Genomic DNA, 21,136 nt, shown 5'->3' on the forward strand with positions numbered 1-21,136 from the left:
AGCAATGGATGGCAAGATCCAGTCACACCTGGTGATATAAGAATAACTTGTTCCCAGTAGAGATGCATTGGAAGCAAGGAAGGCTAGAGCAGTAAATCCTGCAGAGAAACAGGTTCACAAGAAACCTGAATTAATCGTATTTCTTTTTCCTTGTAGCATACTTATGCCATTGCGGCCTTGAACACAGTTTTGGGAATAACTGCAATAGGCATTGTAATTAATATCAGAGTTTGTTTTATTTTCAGTCTTGGCTAATGTGAGTCAAAGAGCACAGTTGGGCCTTGTTCCTCATTGAAAAAAATATTAATATTGGTCCAAGAAACCTGAACACAATGGTTCACTTGTCAAACTTAGTGTTACATGAATTAGATTTGCATGTTCGTTTCCTCCCCTCCCTCCTATCCTTGTGTACTGTAATTCCATTCACATCTGCCTGTTTAGGGCAAACCATAGTTCATAATTACAGCAAACTATTGTTCGTGCTTGCCTCCAAACCAGAATTGGAAATCACAGTCAAAATATTGGCTTTCACTTATGGTTTGGAGGTCAAGTGCAAAACATAGTTTGATGATTTGTATGCAATGGAAACTGTGGATTAGATAAAGTTGGATTGTGTAAGAGGAAGAGACATAAATCTAAGGCAACAGTGGCTAACCTTTTTCTGTATAAGGACCCCTTTGGTTAACCCTTCAAGGGCTGCATGTAAAAATGAGTGCGGTCAAAGTATCAAAGTTCACATTTGGATGGGTTTTGATGGGGTTACAAAGACATTTTGTCATTAAAAATAGCTTTTAAAAGAATGTAAATATTTTGTGGGGCACAAAAACTTTTTGGAATCATGACATCACAGCAAGAGAACCATAGATAGAGTATAAAAAGGACAAAGACGAGGGAAACCTAATGGCCAGATGTGATGACGATCGCTGCCTTGTGGTGTGGCGTGGTACAGTGGTGCCCCGCAAGACGAATGCCTCGCAAGACAAAAAACTCGCTAGACGAAAGGGTTTTCCGTTTTTCGAGCTGCTTCGCAAGACGAATTTCCCTATGGGCTTGCTTCGCAAGACGAAAAAAATTCTGGGTTTGAATTTCTGTGTGCAGGGTGGCTGGGGGAACAGTTGGGGAGGGGTTTGCAAGAGTCTGGAAGCTTGTGTGGTTTTTTTCTGCATTTTTATGATTTTCTGTGACCATTGGGCCACTCTGCTTTTTTTAAAAAAAATTCTGGGTTTGAATTTTGAAATGCTCTTTACAGTATGTGTGACTTTAAAGAGCACTTAATAAATTAAATTTGTTGTACCAAATTTGGCTTTGTTTGGACTTTTTTTGACCATAGGAACGCATTAATTGATTTTCAATGCATTCCTATGGGAAACCGTGCTTCGCAAGACGAAAAATTCGCTAGACGAAAAAACTCACGGAACGAATTAATTTCGTCTTGCAAGGCACCACTGTATGTTTATTATAGCCCATTTTCAACTATGTAGGCATTTCACAGTTTTGCTGCATTCTAGACTTCTATAATTCTGATTTCTCTTCAATATGAAGGCAACAAAAATCCATTGTCATCAGTGGAGACACTAAAATAATGTTGTTATTCAATCCAAGCAAAAACAATGAACTCATCTTCAGGCTAGAAAAAGACATTTCTGGTAGAAGACATGATAGAATAAAGAACTATTTTACTTTTAAAAGACAACTGAAGGCGGCCCTGTTTAGGGAAGTTTTTAATGTCTGTCGCTATATTGTTTTTAATATTCGGTTGGAAGCCGCCTAGAGTGGCTGCGGAAACCCAGCCAGATGGGCGGGGCATAAATAATAAATTATTATTATTACTGCTACTACTACTATTATTATTATTATTGAAACCCAACTACAATCTTAGAATGATAATGAAAGCATTGCTTTGCTGATTAATGGGCCCGCCCGATTTTATATATATCTTAACAATCTCAGGTTGCACCAGGGCATTCTGTGAAAAACAGGCAAATACCAATCGCGCTTTCAAAAATACGAAAGCCAGCAGTCTGTTGTCATCAACCTAAAACCATTTCTTCCAGAATGTTAAGTTGTTTTGAATAAGTGAAAGGAATATGCTGCTTGCCAATAAACACATTAGCCCTTTCGGTTCAGGCGTATTTCAAATTATGATGTAAGCCCATAGAAATTTCCCATTTTGCGGAGGGGTGCTAAGCCTTCCTTTAAAAGTTCAGACCCCTGTAACCCCCTCCTTCCCTCCTGCTCACTTCCTCCAGCTACACACATCTCAGGTATAGGGAGCTGAAATCCCTATTGAACTGTCATTCACAACTCACTCTGCCAAGATATGCTCAGGACGTTTGTCCCTGTTTATCCCCTCTCCTTTTCAGGCAGGTCTTGTTGTTGTGGGAAGACAAGACAAGACAGTGGCAACCCGCCTCAATATGTTGTTTGTCCCAACCCCTCACATGGTGTTCCTTCTACTGTTGTTCCCCGGGGTAACGTACCTCGATTTTAGGTATTTGTACACCACAGTTTTTGGAAGTAACAACATTTGGATTTATTTCTTCTGAAAAATAGGGTGTACCAGGACCACCGGGGGAAGATGGTGTCCAAGGGAAAGATGGACCAAAGGTACATTTTAACAACTGAACAGCCCCAGCGTTGTCTTTGTACCGTGTTTCTTTAAACAAAATATATAACAAAATACAGCATTGCCGCATTTGTGTACATAGAAGTTGTCCAGCAATGTCACCCTGATGCTGCATCCTCATTAAGAAATCACAGAGACAAAAGGCACAGAGAATTTGCATCTTCGCACAATGCCTGTCCAAAAGAGCTGTATTTACTGTGTTGTGGAATGTATTTCAAGCTGGTTTCTTGTGATTGGCAAAGCAGGCTTCATGCAGACATTGCAACAAAACGGAAGGATTAAGATGGTGATTTAGAGGGGTAGGAGAGTTGAAAAAAATAATTCACATCTGGCAACTGATTCGACCCTTTGGTTTCAGATAGTACATGGGTAGACGAGTCTGAAAAGCCTGGGGCAGAAATTTTCATGGCCCTCTAGCAGCTATGGTGGCTCATGTAGCAGAAGTAGTGTAGTTAGCGTTAGCTCTGGAGGTGTATACTCGATTCTGACCAAACTAAGCCTCCTATGTATATTTTGCTTTAGGGGGCTTAGTTTGGTCAGAATCATGTATACATTTCCAAGGCGGTTGAACTTGATAAACAGATTCCATCTCCTCTTGACCTTTGCTTATGCATGTGGCTGTTTTAGGGCAGTGTAGGAGACCGAGGGCTTCCTGGAGAAGATGGTGAAAAAGGAGAGACCGGAATCCCAGGAATCCCAGGCCCTTCAGGTGCACCCGGCATAAGGGGCATTCCAGTAAGTAATCTCAGAATTATAGTGCAAATAACAGCAATGTGACCTATTCACTCCAAGGGAACTTGGCAGATAAGCATGCTATATGACTGGTCTCTTGTGCAAGTGGTATATTAGGCGAATAAAGAGTTAAATACAAAATCCATGAAACAGGTTGGGGGGGGGAGTTATATATTGTTTATCGCCTTTGATCCCACTAGGTGCCTCCCATGACACTGGGGATGGTGGATTGCATTTTCCCAGGAAGAAAATGTTGTGGTTTGAGTGCTAGAAAATATGACTTCCTACACATCAGAAACACTGCCTTAGGGGGAAATGTTGGGATCCTCTCCAATAACTACCCCATCAGAACTACACATTTAGTGTACAGAAATTGTCGCTATATGCCTTGGAAGCTATGGCCAAAGTTGCAACAGCTGAGTGGCTCATATTGGGGGGGGGGGAGTTGTTGATTCCAGTCCAGCTCAATTTGGATAGGTTTCTGTCTCACAGCTAGCACTAATTATCACTTCTGCTGGCAAGCACAGTAATGGGACCACCACTGTGGATGGTTGTGGAGAATTAACTGTGTCTCAGATTGACTTCACGTAATAAGCAGTGGCACTTATCCTCCCAGTTTTCGTTTCTACACATCTGTGCTCCCGCTTCAGACATTACACAGAAGCATGAAAACAGAAAGCTCGTGTTCACTTCTGCTTCCTGTTTCCATTGCTTGTTGAATGCTTGTTCAAAGCCCCACCTAGTCCTATGGGAAGACTCTGGTCTCAAAACAGACTTTCATCCCAATGGTTTAATCCAGCAGAACATTACTCATTGCACAGAGTTGTTTGTCTTAGAATGAAATGAAGTGTGGAAATCCTGCTCAGAATCAGAGCTTTCCACATGTTGACATCTTTAAAAAAATATATGCTTCAGAGATGTAGATCTTTAAGAGACAACGCATAAAATCAGAAGATTTGGGACTGCAATTCTATACATATTTACTTGGGATTAAGTCTCACTTAATTAAGTCATGTTCACTTCTGAGTAAGACGTGTAGCTTACATTATAAGCGTCTCTTCCTTGCGGTATGATTATTGTTTTGCTGTAAAATGTTCTGGTGCTATTTCTCCCTGATTTAACTCTTCCTTTTATTATGTAGCATGTATCTTCAAGGTTTGTTAAAAACAAATGTTTGATGTTGGTGTCAGCCCCGCTATTCATTCTTTGCATATATCTAGGTAAAATGTAGTAAATCATATCTACTTCCTTCACATTATTATTATTCACACATTATCACATAGTAACGTCATACTTGAATAGTAGGTTTAGAGACCCTGCTGATAGCTACCCTGGACATTACCAGAATTTTCCGGTTCATATGGCAACCCTATCCTGGTTACTCAGAGTTTCATTTTAAGTAGATCCTAACAGATATTGATGCCAGTATTTTTCATTGGACCATGAGATAGATTTAGCATGTCACATACCATTTCACTGTATATTTTTATATAATAAGAAGGCACAATGTATTCCAAAGATGCTCCATGCAGCCCCTATTCTGTCTCAAATATTGCAGGACATTTCAATAACATGATATAATCAGAACACTTGTTTGCTACTATCCATTTAAGATGCAATTTATAATATAGATTTCCCCTAAGCACTGGAACATATGCACGGGCCATTTTGTCTAGGGACCAAACTAAATGAGATTGTTGCTGTTGTTAAATTTCTGTTCCGTCCTTCCTCCTGAAGGAAACCTGGCTGATAAAAACGAGGTGCATGCTGTTCATTCAGCTAGCAATTATTGCATGAGCAGCTTTTGAAAAGTAAATAGTGGGCACAGGGAGGGAGGAGCAATCTTAATTGGGACTCTGGCATGGTCTGTGAGGTCACAGATGTTATTCAGGAGCTGCTAATTGCATGATTGGCATCTCGTCTAGCTTGGCCTTCAATGCTGCTGATCTTTCAAGATAACCACACGGTTTGGAACAAACCAGAAATGCTTTTGCTTTGCATAATGCATTAGCTAGAAAAGCCAAGAATGAGACAAACAAAATCTGGTCAACTGCAACACGTTGTCCTCTAGTTATTTTTCTTAGTCACCAAGCATATACAAAGTTTTATCAGTTAATGAGTCTAATCCAGAAGTCAGCTGTTGATGAAAATGCCTGCTGAAATCTTCATACTTTGGATGTGTTGTTTGTTTTTTTGTAGTGTGGCAATCAACAGCTTTCCTCCATTCCTAAATTACTGTTTCTTGTAGCCATAAAAACATTGATGATGGGGCTGGGAAATTAAACAGAGTGATGAAACATCCACTTAATGTATGCGAAGAAAATCAATGAGACAAAACAATAACAAAATTGTTAGAAACACAGGAAAGAAAACTGTCTTCTACTGAGTCAGACACAATGGTCTTTCTTGCTCAATAATATCAACACTGTGTAGCAGTGACTTCCTTGGATTTTAGAAGCAAAGCAGCTACTCTGCTGCTGAGCTATGGCTCCTCCACCAAGTCCTGCTGTGCAGTTGAGAACAGGTACACAATACTGTTCACGCCTAGGCCAGGAACTGTGGCTTCCAGTTTAAAGGTGTAGTTTGTCAGTGATAACTGAGCTATAATTTCCAGGATGAGAGAACAATCTTGCTAGAACTGTTTTAGGGCTGTCATACGTCTAGCATTTCCTGGGCATATCTGGGATTTTTTAGGCAAATTTCCTAAGAGAACTTCATTTTTTCCAGAGATTTTGCAAAAAAAAGCTGAACAACTTGCTCCCCCCTCCAAAAATACCTCAACAACTTCTTGAAATATGGCAACCCTAATTTCCTCCTACATTTAATATAGGTGCATATTGGTGCCATGGAAGGTGTTTGAAAGCGCTGGGTAGGACAAAGAGAAGGAGAGTTTTCAGGACCAGAGGGGAAAGTTCTCTTTCCATTGTGCCAAATGGTAGTTGGGCCTTCTATCCCTGACTGCCACATAAAAGGGGAGCACTAACTTGCTCAATGAGAGGACACTTGTTGACCTCTGTGCTCTTCCAAAACACTGGGAATATGGGGACGGTGGCTACATAATAAATTTAGTATTAGTGGACTACATATTGCTTCAGTTGTGGTGGTTCCTGAGCCTTTGATTTGCACCATGCCAATGCAAATCCAGAATATCTTGTTGTTTCCCAAAAGCTTTCCCAATCAAGTACATGTAGGGATGATTGAACATGTCCTGTACTGCTTAAGAGGAAAACTTGAAGCCTGGACATGTGTCTGCCCCAGTGGGCTTGATCCCTAGCTTAGTGAGTAACTGGCTACTATCTCCTTTGTAGAAGCCTAGTCAGGAACCGTAGTAATGCAAATACATCTACTTTCACTGGAGATACTTCTCTGGCCTGAATCTGACATTCTTTAGTCCTTCCCTGACTGAATATAGATCCCTACTAAATGAAGTGTTTGGCTTGAGCACAAAATTTATTTTAGTCTCCAGCTGTTGTTTTCTGTTCAGACATGTTAGATTTTTGTGGCATTTTCACTGGCTTGATAAAAATCACCAGCATTATATCACTCTTCTCCAAAACAGAACAGTCATACTAATGTTTAATAAGAGTTTCCCATAACCCTCATGCTGAATGTTATAAGACCTTGCTAAGATTATGCAGTTCACACCAAAGTTTAAACATGTTCTCAAAGCTCTCTTCCTTCATAACAAATATTTCAGGGGCCCGAAGGAGCTCCAGGAACTCTAGGTCAAAGGGGCCGCCCAGGAAAAAAGGTAATTCATCTTGGTTCTTCTGTCATGTATTTTTATTAATTGAGGGCCTAGCATTTATTTATTAATAATGGACAGGTGGTAAACAAACGGTTTTGAAACAGAACGTTAACAGGATGTTGGGACTCTTGTTTGGCTCTCCAGTGCAGTTTGCATTTGGAATAACATCTTGTATTGTCTTATCTTTGACTCTTAACCACCCCAAAAGGGGGCAAAGGGACAGCATGGCCCCCCAGGAGAGATTGGCGCCACAGGTGACCGCGGGCAGCCTGGAGAAATTGGTCCAAAGGGTTCAAGAGGAACTAGAGGCCCAATGGTTGGTATACAGTTGTTTTCCCTATTACCTTCACAACAACCCTGTAAAATAGGTTAGACTGAGAGAGAGAGAGACAGAGAATGTGACTGGCTGAAGCACCCCCAGTCGGTTTAACGGCTGAGTGGGAATTTGAACCTTGATCTTCCTGCTCCACGATGCCACACTGACTCTCTGTTCATTTGTCTATAGAACTTGTTTGCCTATATTTTTAGTTCATTAGGGTATAGGTTTTGAGTGGGTGTTTTTTTTTAATGCATGTGCCTTTTTTAAACAACAACAACATTGTGCTATACCTATTTGCAGAGATATATTCTGAAATGGTGTATTCAAAGAAGCAATTTACATTTAGTTTCACCAATTACTTATACCTGCATTATATTTTTATTAAAGATTTTGTCATTTACAAAAATACATGCATTGCCTCTTTTTTCAAGTTGTGTTTTCTACAGATGAGTTTCATTTGTCGTGAGACATTAGTGTTCCTTACAGCATTATTTTTATGTAAAAGATCTATTTCTGGTTCAAATATGCTGAAGGTAGACTTTTTAATCTAAGCTGCGTTTATTCTGGTTCCCTTTTAGGCTGTTGTTGTTTCCTTTAAAAAAGTAGTTAGGATAATCTGCATGCTTATACCTTTTTAGGTGCTTTTCAGGAGAGAACACCATCAAACCTCATACTTGCACTTTTTTAATCGTATAATTTATTAACTTCTTAAATGTATATCCTACACCTTCAAACACATGGGTCCCCAGGGCATTTGGTTATATAAATATTACTACATTAAAAGAAAAGAAAAAATCCCTGGGCATGAGCCAGCCACTATGAACATATGTTATGTTGACAGTATCTGTTTGACTCTCACAATTTGAAATCAACAGGATTTATATTTGCTTAACTTGGGTGAGGGTTATGCCCTTTTTGTTTTTCTGATCAGAAGGATTGAGAGCTTAACTAATTAGAAATTAAAATGTCTTTACTGCTGTTTATACATACAGGGACATTTAGGGTCAATGGGATCTGCAGGAGAGCCAGGAATTCCAGGTTACGGGGTAGGATGCACTTCCTGAATGTCTGTCTGTCCTTTCTGTTGAGTTTGTTGACTGTGTACCGTCTTTGTACATTGCGCTACATTTGTTATGGCCCATTGACCTGTGCAAAAAATTCTTATACACCCTCACCCCCCCATTTGGGTGCTTTGATGTCTCCCGCTGGTGGGGGCCACTTGCCCACCCATTCATTAGTCAGAAAGGGGAGGTTGGTTACCATTGGCAGGAGGCCAGCTTAGCCAGGAGAGCTGGACAGAACTACACCGCCACATAATTCGCACATGCAGCCTGGCATCAAGGCATGTATGTGGATTGCTCTGCCTATTTGTCCCTTGTCTGCTTCATGATGGCCATTCTGAACGAAGCCTATTGAAAGCTGCCATTTTCCCCACAGCTATACTCAACTCTCTCTTTTTAAAAAATAAATAAGTTATGCAGTTTGAATTAACCATCAAATTTCCATTTTTCAAGAAAATTATATTTTAAAAAATCAAACTGATACACACACATTAGATAGCTCCATTTTATTTATTTATTGTTGGGAAACTTTCATTTTTCAAGAAAATTATCAAAAAGGCAAACTGCCAAACACATGTTAGATTTTATTTAGTTCTTGTTGGGATTTTTTTTTTTAACATATATATCTTACCTTTCTTCCATCACGGATCAAAGGGCATCCTCCATCAATCCCAACAAGACCAGAAAACACATGTTGTAACTAAAACTGAATCTGGGCCTGTTGAAAACTGGTGGTTTCTGTTCCCAAATGTTGTGGTCTATTGTCTTCAATTGTCCAGCATATTGACTACATAACAACGCAAACAGATTGCACACATGGCATGGCATTTATGTTTAATTGTTTCTTTTCCTAGGGTCACCAGGGTCAGCCAGGCGCTCCTGGCCCACCAGGAGCCAAAGGAGAGAAGGTATGAAGAGTGGTATCAAATACTGTAGTTGACAGAAGTTGTTGCTGTTGGCTAGAAGTCTCGGAGGCTCACAAAATAAGCATATATTTTACACATCCCCCTCCATCCACTTAGAATTGTAGAGTTGGAAAGCACCATGAGAGTCGTCTTGTCCAACCTTCTGCAATGCAGAAATCTTTTGCCCAACGTGGAGCTCGAACCCACAGCCCTGAGATAAGAGTTTCATGCTCTACCGACTGAGCTATCCCTGATTTTTACAGATTCTTATTTTATTTTTATTTTATTCTTATTTTAAAGCTCTGAGGGAACAATATTGTGTGAGGAGAAACCTCTGAATATTATTAATGAAATGACTTGGCCTAGGTTGCACACATTTATGCCAAAGCATAAATCCTCAGGTTCGGTTTATAGCATAGATGCTATAAAGCCAGTGACTGATGACATTGTGCTGGGAGCAGGGCATGTGCTGATTTTTCTAATCCGTGTTGTCTCTTGTTATATACTGAGTTGAATAGGATCCAAAATGCAGCAGTCTGATTGGTCCTAGAAAAGTAGGACCCAGAATGCAGCAGTCTAATTGGTCCACAGGAGCCACCCAATCCAGCTCCAGGTGGAAATGAATCTGCAACCTGATTGGCCTACAGGAGAATCCTGGAATTAGCCAATCATGTGGGGCCCATTGTGAAAATAATGTATATAAAGCAGACATTCTAGGGGAGCTTCCATTCCTCCTCACCACTATGAGCGGAATAAAGAGCATGAAATCCACTCTCGAGACTGAGTATATTTCATCCCTGATGTAGCATATGCTGTGTGAGGTTTGATTCTTCCTGTCACATCATACTGTTAAAAGAAAAACTGCTCCCTTTCCCTTTTGGGGTGTTCCAGAGTCCTTAAGTGGCTTCCCTATCGGTAGGAGAAAACAGAGGCCAAGCAGAGTATATTGAGAAGCTAAGCGACTAGTAAGCCTGATCTTTATTAAAGGAAATGTTGCAACATGGTCCCCACTCACTACACACAGGAGGGAGAACGCTGAACAATGGTGTGCAAGCCCTTACATAGACTTTTGAAAATGCCCAATCTGTAGCCCAAGACCACCCCTCAAATCATCATACATACATCGCAGAAGGAGGTGGTCTACAGCAGAAATCCTGTCTGCCAGGATAGCTGATGATTCTCACTGGTTGCACTACCTGGGCAGTCTGGCCATTCTTTTGTGATGGATAATACTTTAGTTCCTGAATTCAGGTCACAGGCTCACCCTATTCATACACAAATATGCCCTTAAGACAGGATTTGCAAGTAAAAAGGCAATGGGAAGGCTTTCCCCATTTGTCTCCCTTACTGCAAAGGAATATTTGAAGTCATTGGGATAGTTAAAATGGCTTCAGGATTGCTCTCCCATACTATTTCAGACACATAATTCATATATTTAGATATGTGTGCATTTATGAATATTCTGTATTTGAGACCTTAAAATTCTTATAAGAATACCTTTGGCTCCCAGCAGTGCAGATACTTCTTAAGAGTTCATCATATAAGATTCCATGCTTCTTGTTAGGCACTTCCACTGTTCTAATTTGTCCTTAGGGTACATGAGTATCTCTTTGTTCACTGTGAAAGGGGGCAGGGCTTTACACAAAATAGGGGATTTCCCCCATGGTTTGTAGCAACTGCAGCTTGTCTTCTCCTTCCTTGTCCCTGGCAGAAAAAGGGGGAAGCAGGCGCGGTAACAGCCAGAGGTTGCTTGCAGGCATGCGATTTCCAGTATGCACAACACATACAGCTCTCCAGTATTCAACAGCTTTTCCATTAATTTTGGTGGATACTGATGACACTTGCAAATAAAATGTAAAATACCGGTACATCTTTCAATAAGTGGGCAGCTTATTAGGTCCAAAGGGATGTACTTTCAGACCTGTCTCTCTACACTGCAGTTGGTGGGAAAGTCTTAATTCTGAAACTCCCAGGTGTTCCATTTGTGCATTGGAGAGCACATGGAGCTGTGGCTCAAATAGATGGTTTTCTGTGTGCAATTCTACTTCTTCTTTTTTGTACACTCACAGGATAGCATCCAACTGATGCTGAACATATCTAATTTCACATGTTTGTGTTTGGTGATTGTGCCCTTACAAAATATGCTTAAACTTTTAATTTTAATAAATTATTGTTCTATGCAATGTAGCTTGCGTAATGGCAACTGATTTTATTATTAAATTGTGCTTCAGATATTAGCTGTTTTACTTTGCTGTGCCTATATAATTAGATTGCATGTCTGTTTGTAACAGTAGTAATTTGTACATTTTGGTTTATATCTGTTTATGGAAAGAGAAAGAATGGAAAAACAATTTATACAATACTAAGAATGGACACACAATCTCATACTCATCTACCTGGGAGCAGTACTTATTTCTGGGGGGCTGTCTGTTTGGAAACTGAACTTACTACTGGTCAGCCAATAGATTTGCTGTGAAGCAGCAAGTACATTTATACCTTAGATCTCAAACGCCTTGGATCCTGAACAAATCACGTTCGAAACCCGGAAGTGAGCGTTCCAGTTTTCAAACGCTTTTTGGAAGCTGAATGTCCGATTCGGCTTCTGTGGCTTCTGATTGGCTGCAGGAGCTTCCTGCAGCCAATCAGAAGCTGCGCTTTGGTTTCCGAACATTTTAGAAGTCGAACGGACTTCCGGAACGGATTCCGTCCGACTTCCAAGGTACGACTGTATATGGTTCTTCAGAATAATAAGTTATAAAATCTGTTTGCTGAGGGGATGCTACAAGTATAACTATCAAAAACTACTAAGTCTTTTATGTAAATGGCTCAGTACCTCTTTGCGTACGTATGGCCTGCATAGGGACTATATTTCGATTTTTCATGCATAGTTTACTAACAATATCCTGAGGCTTCATGGCCAATAAACCATTGATTTGTCTCTATTTCAGGGTTACCCGGGGGAAGACAGCACAGTGCTGGGACCACCTGGGCCCATAGGTGAACCAGTAGGTCTTTCTTTATCCAGAAAACTATATACGTGATTCAGAATTGAAAGTGTTCCCAAAAATTATATAGTTGCCTCCAGAGACTACACTCATGTTGTGCAAAGATGTGTGGAATTGGTATAGTTGCTTTGAAATACGTTATGTTTAGATTTGTACAGGTTCCAGCTTTTTCATTGCTACCAGCAATTGCATGTGTGTGTTTTTTGGAAAGCAGCAAACATAAGGGGTATCAAGGGGCTAAACTAGAAGTGGCACTAAATGTGTAATTAGAAAGTGTGTCAGGGTTTGTAAGACATTTAATAATAGGGGTGTGAGGGCAGGGGTAGGCGTAGAGATAGCAGGACACAGGGAGATGAGGTTTAATGTTTTCCTCCCCAGTCACAGTTCTGATAAAAATCAGACCTATTTTCAAAGTAAAACAAACAAACAAACAAACAAACCCAAAACTCTGTCATAGTTTTTAACACTTTTAGTATCTCATCTAGTTTGACCCAAAGGTCAAATGTAAGGTTAAATGTAACATTTTAGAGCGTTCAAACTTCTGTATAAATGCTAATTCCGACAAAGATTTTTAGTGTCAGTAGCACCAGTAATTTAAAACATTGTTACTATAGAAATCAGGCAGGTACCTACAATTCTGTTTCATCACTTGCTCAAAACGATTTTGTTTTGCCTTTGTTTTTAGACAATTAATCTGGTTCCATGATGATAATCGGTTTTGCATTTTGTTATTTCCTAATTTTGTGGCATTTTGATAATTTATTGTACACAGAATGTTATTTTTTTAATGAGTTTGCAGTTTTAAAATATTCTTATCAATAACTAAAGTATGATTAGTCCTAATTTCTTGAAATTACATTTTCAGTTTGTTTGTTTTTGGTTTAAAATATATGTGATTCAAAACCTCAACTAGCCATAATAAAAATAATTTTAGACATCATTTATTGTATTGACTATGTTTGCTTTGCTTTCTTTTTCCTTTCTTTTTTTCTCTTCTCTCTCTTCCTGCTCCCCCGGCCTGCTCAGAGTTACTTTTGAATATAAGTTCCCCTTTCTTTTTTTATTCTAAAGCAGCCAAATTTCAAAGAAATTTTAAACCATCTGGACTTCTTGTGGTTATTTCTCTAGGGCCCTATTGGTGAACGTGGAGAGAGAGGAGAACCTGGTGATTTTGGTTACAAGGTAGAATTCTGCTTCCATTTGTATTGATATGGGCCGTACGCTGTAGTTTATTCTAAAACAGCAATAGAAAAAATCACTCTTTCATACATGTGAATGCATGTTAAGTACAATATCACTAACATTATACTAACTTACCGGGGAGTAAATTCCGTTAAACTCAATGAATCTTTGTTCTGTCTAGACAGGGCTGTAGCTAGGGGGGGTGAGGTGGGCCCTCGCCAGGGGCGCAGGCTATTGGGGGGCGCAAAATCGGCTAAAAAATATGTCCATAAATATTTATTATTGCCTCATAAGAAATTGTTTTAAATAGAGGGTGAATTGAGTGGGTCGAGGGGTGGGTTGGAGGAGAGGCGGAAAGAAGAGCTAATTTGTCTGTGGCTAGGGGGTGCAATCTGGATAGTTTTGCCAGGGGTGCAAGATCACCTAGCTATGGCTCTGTGTCTAGATATGAATAGAATTTCAGTGTCAGTGATATTGCAAAAGACAGGGCTAGAGTTGACTACTGCCAAAGAAATTATGGACAGGATCTGATACTAGAAGCTAATCAGAATTCAGGTTCAACTGTATCAGGGTCACCACTGGAAAACTGGGTAAAGATTTGGGAACTGGCTGGATGAATAGGGTTAAAACTTGTTGGGACATCTGTGTCATTTCTAACTGCCTTGACCTGATCCTGAACCGCTTTGTTTGCTCCTGACCCTATACTGCTACTTGTCTGAATAGAGATCCCTTTCTTTCAGGTTAGAGCCTCTGCCTGTATGCGTTGGGCAGGAGCCAATAGGATGAACAGGATCAAAGCCCAGGCCAAATGCTATCTGACAACAACGCCTCGAGATTGCGGGCAGGAGCATGGCTTTAAGACTTGGATACAGTGTAGGGGTAGTGCAGATACAGACCAGAAATAAGGACGCATAAAGGCATGTGAGGATTTTTCCACTGGCAAAAGCCAGATGGATGAACAGGTGGTTGTACAGAAGGCAAGGGCAAGATTTACCAGGCTATGAGCCAATAGGTGGAGCAAAGGATTAACAGATTAATGCAATATGTTGCAATAGATGCTTTAGGACAAAACAGGTTGAATGGAGTGTATCTGGGGTACCTAATTTGGGGTATCTAATGCTATGGGCAACAGCTCACATCATCCCCAGCCAGCATGGCCAGTGGTCAGGGATTATGGGAGTAGTAGTCCACAACACCTGGGGAGATGGAATATATCTTGAAGACTAAGCTCCAATAAGGTGATAAATATATTGAAATATATTGAAACAAACATGTTGGAATACACCTTGGCTCCTCTCAGGCTTGTCCTCTCACCAGAAACTGATAGTATTAGTTGTCTGTCCAATAATATATTGCATTTCCTATTTCTAGGGTCACATGGGGCTTCCAGGACTTAGAGGTGCTGTTGGACAACAAGGGCCACCAGTAAGTCTCTTGTGAAGGAGGTTGACTTTGTGCTTTGATAAATATAATAAAACAAATGGTACTTCTATATTTGTTACCAGGTGGGAAATCCCTGTTCCTTTGCCTTGATGTCTTCTAGGCTTTATTCATATTACTTTTCTTGCTTTTTCCAAAGGGTGAGCCAGGTGAACGTGGTGAACCAGGACTAAAAGGAGAGAAAGGATCTCAAGTAGGTAGAAAAGAGCAAGACACATTTTTTTGTCATATTTGAAATTAGAGTTCTGTAACACTAGACAGACCAGCAGTTTCATTTATAAGCTTGCTTCTTTTGTTAACTTGTTTCTGTCTCCAGGACCCATTAACTCTAAAAGGAATATAATATGTTGCTGAAGCTGCTCAGAAAGTGGGATATGTATTCATAAGGAGGGTGTCATTTGCTGGAAAGCCCTTCTCCTTAACCCCATCTATCTAATTTTACATAAAAGGGCATTTTGAAAGCAGTACCTGTGAGTTTTCAGAGGCAACTCTTTGGCCACTGTTGGTGAAAAAGCCTTGGGCAAGATGATGCAACAAGGCAGTTCTTATTAACCCCATTAGCTTTGCATATCTCATTATGTCTTGGATGAGGAACCTGTGGTCATCAAGACTCCAGCTTTTCCCATTAGGTGGTACCTGCTGCACATTTCAGCAAACAGTGGCAACCTGCAGAGGTCTAGGGTTGGGTGCTGGGACAAGAACTCCAGGTGTTGATCTCAAGTGCAGCGAGCTTAATTTTCATTGTGCTGTGATATCTTGAGAGGCAGTTCCTAAAACGAAGCTGTTAGAAAATAAGCAGATGAAGATCTTAAGTGCCGACATCAATGATACAAAGGGCAGCAGCATTTATGAACAGTTGCCTTTCTGGCTTCATCTCTGATGATATTTTTAACCATTCTTTATATTTTTTGTTGTGAAAATATGCTTCTTCCTTTGGGAGGGGGGGAATCCTTTTATTTTGTGACTTTAAAAGTAAACTCAGGAAGCCAGATCTGAATGAGCATTTGGGCTGATAAAGGCCATCATCAAAAGAACCACACAACAAACTCTGCATACCTTGCAGAACTTTTGCCTTGTCTAGTTTTTACCAGCAGTTCCCCCCTCCTCTGCCCTCCAGCACATTTGGAAATAAGGTTAATTTCAAGAGCAGTGATGTGGCATTTGGGGGCTGCTACTCTTGGGCACGGAGAGTTTGCTATCCCACTGAGCATGCACGAGATCCATAGGAGCTCTTTGGATTCTGGCCATGGTACAAATCCATTTGAACTCACTTGTAAAGAAGATACAGCAGATACATGTTTGGCGTAATGTGTATTGGGCAAGTCCCAGAGCGCCAAGTATAAATGTTCCACTTCTGAATAATACTTTGAATTGAGGCTACAGTGAAAGCTGCCAAAGAAATGCTATGTTCTGCCACAGAGTGACTTTTAATATGTTTTTAAAGGATTACATAAGGAACGGCTTTTAATATCCCCATTGCACCTTCATACTTCCACTTTCCACCAAGTCTTGCTGCAATAAAGTTGTTTTCTGAAGGGTATGTGATAATCTGTGACTCAAAGCAAAACCACATTTTATTAACTTGCATATCTCAGTAGTTCTGTAAAGCCTACACTGTGATCACAAGCCGCTTTGGCAGGGTGTGCGTAATATAGAACCCCAAATCCACAGCCTCTTTGGGCTTCTTTCAAACTTTCCTTGATGTCCCTTAGGCTGAAATTTTATATCAGAGTTTTATTCCTAAAAATAGTTTTAACAACCAGAAGCCTAGTGAAAAATGCACATCTTAAGACTGCAGTTAAACCTGTGTCCATAACTTCAACCATACTGTGCTGCTAAGTTCTGCAAAATGCATCACGTAGAACAGGAATCCAAATAATAAATGAACTGCTTTTCTTTCACATGGACTCCAAATTGGTAACAAATGTAAAATTGTGTAGGAGGGTTCATATCCAGTGTTCATAAGAGCCTACTTGATCTGGTTAATAGTCCATCTAGTCCAGCACCCTGTTCTCCCAGTGGCCTATGGAAAACCTGCAAGCGAGACCCAAGCACAAGAGCACTCTCCAGTGACTGCTATTCAGAAACATTAGTTCCTCCAACTATGGCTCATAGCCATGGATAGACTTCTCCTTCATTAATTTGTCTAATCCTTTTTTTAAAGCCGTCTAGGTTGGTTGACATCCCTGCCTCCTGTGAGAGCAAGTTCCATGGTTTATAAACTTGGTTCAGCAAACCTTGCAAATTCCTTCTTCCTCTTATCACTGCAGCCAGGAAGAAGAGATAGGAGCATTTGCTTCTTTTTTAAAAAAAACAAAAAACTGCAGATTTGCATTTAACCCAAAGTTAACCATTGCAGTGTTTTATTGAAACAAATCATTTTCTTAATCTCTGGTTTTAAAGTTGGCTTGTTCCATCAAACCCTAGTTAATAATAACCACAGTTTGTTGGGTTCAGATGACCCAGCAAACTGTGGCCAGTCAAAAATGGAAGCAGAAGCTTGCAAACTCACAGCCATGAGGCTCACCTAGGTTTGTCCTTAGAATGCACTGGGGTTTAGCATTACCTCCAAAGCAGAGAGGGACATGTGTATAATTCTGTTTCCCCCTCTATAAACATACACACACATTTAGAAATGAGATTGTGTGAAACAGCCCAGCACGCTTTATCTTCTGTTTATGGATATTGCATTTTTAACGTTGGGCGGGCAGCAGCTGTGGTTCAAAAGACAATGATGCATAATAATATAGCTTACATTTATAACAAAGAAGCTGCTGTAGAAATTAATGATCGTTAAGTAAAATGATATTGTCCTGGTTCAGACTGAATGAGCCATGATTTCAGCCCTGGTTAGTAAGCAGATATTAAACCAGTTTTCCTGACTTGGATCTCTTATCTCTTAAAATAAGAACTGTTATTTTACGCAGTCTTAAGCACTACTGAAGCAGTATGTATTCTGGCGGGGGCTCAATCTGTTCTTGGGCTAATATAGAGCAGTTAAAAGCTGAAAGTACTCCAGTGATGTTTCATTTATTAATAGGAAATACCATAAATCCTATAAATAGGAGACATTTTTTAAAAACAAAAACAAAATCCATTCTAACTGACCTGTGAGCGACGTGGATGCAATTCTGTCCAGCCCATTCATTCTTTCTCATAAATGACATGTTGCTGAAACAGAAAAACCTCGGGGAAATGATAATGTGCTTTTGTGAATGAATGTGGTGCTTTGGCAGATTTTGTACTCAAGTAGAAAGAATATCCAGCCGGTTTATGATCTTAGATTCCCCTGAAACTGAAGTGATTCTTGTGTTCTTTGACCCCAGTGCTAGATAATAAATATGCTCCTAGCTTCTATTCTGCTTTTATGTTTCATTGGCTTTGTCAGTGAACACATGTTTTGAAATTTCTAGGGTCCCATTGGGAAAAAAGGAATGAGTGGTCAAGCTGGGAAACCTGGGATGTCTGTAAGTAAGCAAAATGTTTTATTAATCACACACTAGATTTCAGGTATCAGGTACCCACCACAAATGCAAGTATCCCTGTATTGGGAAGTTTTAAACGTTTGACATTTTATTATGTTTTTATATGTGCTGGAAGTCGCCCAGAGTGGCTGGGGAAACTCAGTCAGATAGGTGGGGTATAAGAAGAAGAAGAAGAAGAAGAAGAAGAAGAAGAAGAAGAAGAAGAAGAAGAAGAAAGCAGTGACATGTAGCGATGAAAAACAGCTTATCAGATGGAATTATATTCACTAACATGCAAAGTAGAAAAATTGGTTTAAATTGTACCATGTGCATATTTCACCTTTATATCTCAGTTCTATGCATGTTTACTTGGACTGTGCTTAATGGGGATTTCTGTCTAGTTAGTGTTTTTGGGATTGCAGTCTAATAGAGCATTAGAAAGCCACAGTTCATAAAGTCTCTGTTGTAGTCCTAGACATGCCTACAAAGGGCTGGTCGCTTTTTTACCTGCCCCTGCAATTTTTCCTGCGAAAGCCCACTCTTTATCACTGATTCGGAACAAATGGCAGTTAGGGTTTTCCGCAAATTGCCGTTTGCTCTGATTCAGTGGTAAAGTGCAGGGAAAACACTAGGGCCCAAAAATTTTTTAGCATATTTTGACACAGTGCTTTAAAGCATGAACCTGTTCCTAGATACAAAAGGAAGTCCTAAGATTTCAGTGGTAATTTGTAATGAAACCCACAAGTGGGGCTGGGGGGGGGGAATCTCCCTGGCACATTTTCAAGTATAACCCCCCCCCTGAAAAGTCCTCTAATATAGATATTTCCTCTTTTCTGATTTTTCCCATAGTTGCATAGTTGTGTACAACATGTTTGTTCTTCTGCTACAGAAGCTGAATGGCCTGGACAGAAAGAATGTTTGTAGTTTATGTTGCTAGGTGTTGCACTTTAGCAGTCCTACTGATTAAAAAAAAAAGGCATTAGCCAGTATTATTTCCCTAAAACAAAAGAAGGAAAATCCAGAATATAAAGTGTCTCCATCCAGAGAGGAAGCATATCTAAAAATAAATTAAATGTTGTCTGCTCTCAGACTTAAGTAACTTTCTCGAGGTATATAACTGTACTTTTTTTAATTGTGTAAAATCATGTTTAGCAGAGCTTAGTTGCAAATAGTGTGCTGTTCAGGGCTGTCTTAATACATCTCAAATTTATTTCAGGGTATACCTGGTCCTTTGGGTCAGAAGGGTGTACAAGGCTATCCTGGACCAGAGGGCATTCTTGGGAATCCTGGAAAGGCTGGCTTACCTGGACAACAGGGCCTTCCTGTGAGTAGTACTTGCATGGTTGTTTTCCACTTGAAAAAGTCTTTAAATATTCTCAGTGCATCATAAACACCTGTAAGCAAGAACTATATGGAAGAAGGGGATTCCATAATTTCCTCCTGCCCTGTTGCCACCTCTCCCTGAGGGCCAGCAGCACTTGTTTGAGAAGTAGCTACATCATTTGTTTGCCAGTATGGTTCTTGTTCCATGCCATTGTGGTGTAGGCCCAACTATGTCTCCACCCCCATTGTTCTGCCCAGACACTGAGGTCCAGTGCCGAAGGCCTTCTGGCGGTTCCCTCACTACGAGAAGCCAAGTTACAGGGAACCAGGCAGAGGGCCTTCTCGGTAGTGGCACCCGCCCTGTGGAACGCCCTCCCACCAGATGTCAAAGAGAAAACAACTAACAGACTTTTAGAATACATCTGAAGGCAGCCTTGTTAATAATAATAATAATAATAATAATAATAATAATAATAATAATAATAATTTATTTATACCCCGCCCATTTGGCTGAGTTTCCCCAGCCACTCTGGGCGGCTTCCAATCGAGTGTTAAAAACAATACAGCATTAAATATTAAAAAACCTCCCTAAACAGGGCTGCCTTGAGATGTCTTTTAAAGATGAGATAGCTACTTATTTCCTTCACATCTGAAGGGAGGGCGTTCCACAGGGCGGGTGCCACTACCGAGAAGGCCCTCTGTCTGGTTCCCTGTAACCTCACTTCTCGCAGTGAGGGAACCGCCAGAAGGCCCTCGGTGCTGGATCTCAGTGTCCGGGCAGAATGATGGGGGTGGAGACGCTCCTACAGGTATACCGGGAAGCTTTTAATGTTTAATAGGTTATTGTATTTTAATATTCTATTGGAAGCCTCCCAGAGTGGCTGGGGAAACCCAGCCAGATGGGTGGGGTATAAATAATAAATTATTATTATATTATATTATTATGCAGAAGCATCTCACATCCTGCAATGGGAACATATTAATCAGATTCGGCCACCTTTCTGCACAACCTTAGTGGTTTTTTTTCCTGCAATAGCAAATCAGTTCCAGGAGCCCCAGTCTGTTTTAGGTGCAAAAGACACAGAGCTTCTGTAGCTTCACAACACTTGGATAGCTCAGCTGGTTAGAGCATGCTGGTGATAATGTCAGGCTTGCAGGTTTAATCCCCGTACGGGACAGTTGCATATTCCTGCATATTTGCAACCCACTTTTCATCAACAGAGATACCAGGATGGGATACAACTGCTGAAACACCACTTTCTATGTATGCAGGAACTCTGGCCAATTTTATACCCGATCACCCTAGTCTGCTTTGATTTAGGGCCTTATTT

At 40.4% G+C, this 21,136-nt stretch overlaps 1 protein-coding gene across 4 annotated transcripts in view; it reads left to right on the forward strand.

The window, feature by feature from the left end:
• COL24A1 (collagen type XXIV alpha 1 chain) overlaps positions 1–21,136 on the forward strand; it is a 164,700-nt gene that overhangs the window by 125,066 nt on the left and 18,498 nt on the right. For 3 of the 4 annotated variants that reach the window (XM_053391866.1, XM_053391864.1, XM_053391867.1), the window contains exons 36-47: positions 2,554–2,607; positions 3,254–3,361; positions 7,056–7,109; positions 7,315–7,422; positions 8,418–8,471; positions 9,341–9,394; positions 12,340–12,396; positions 13,525–13,578; positions 14,950–15,003; positions 15,158–15,211; positions 18,432–18,485; positions 19,699–19,806. In XM_053391866.1, the coding sequence (XP_053247841.1) occupies positions 2,554–2,607; positions 3,254–3,361; positions 7,056–7,109; positions 7,315–7,422; positions 8,418–8,471; positions 9,341–9,394; positions 12,340–12,396; positions 13,525–13,578; positions 14,950–15,003; positions 15,158–15,211; positions 18,432–18,485; positions 19,699–19,806 (813 nt within the window). The remainder of the gene's footprint in view (positions 1–2,553; positions 2,608–3,253; positions 3,362–7,055; positions 7,110–7,314; positions 7,423–8,417; positions 8,472–9,340; positions 9,395–12,339; positions 12,397–13,524; positions 13,579–14,949; positions 15,004–15,157; positions 15,212–18,431; positions 18,486–19,698; positions 19,807–21,136) is intronic. The other variant, XM_053391865.1, reaches the window with a different exon arrangement.

Source organism: Podarcis raffonei, chromosome 6 (genome assembly GCF_027172205.1).
Source record: "Podarcis raffonei isolate rPodRaf1 chromosome 6, rPodRaf1.pri, whole genome shotgun sequence".
Lineage (NCBI taxonomy): Eukaryota > Metazoa > Chordata > Lepidosauria > Squamata > Lacertidae > Podarcis > Podarcis raffonei.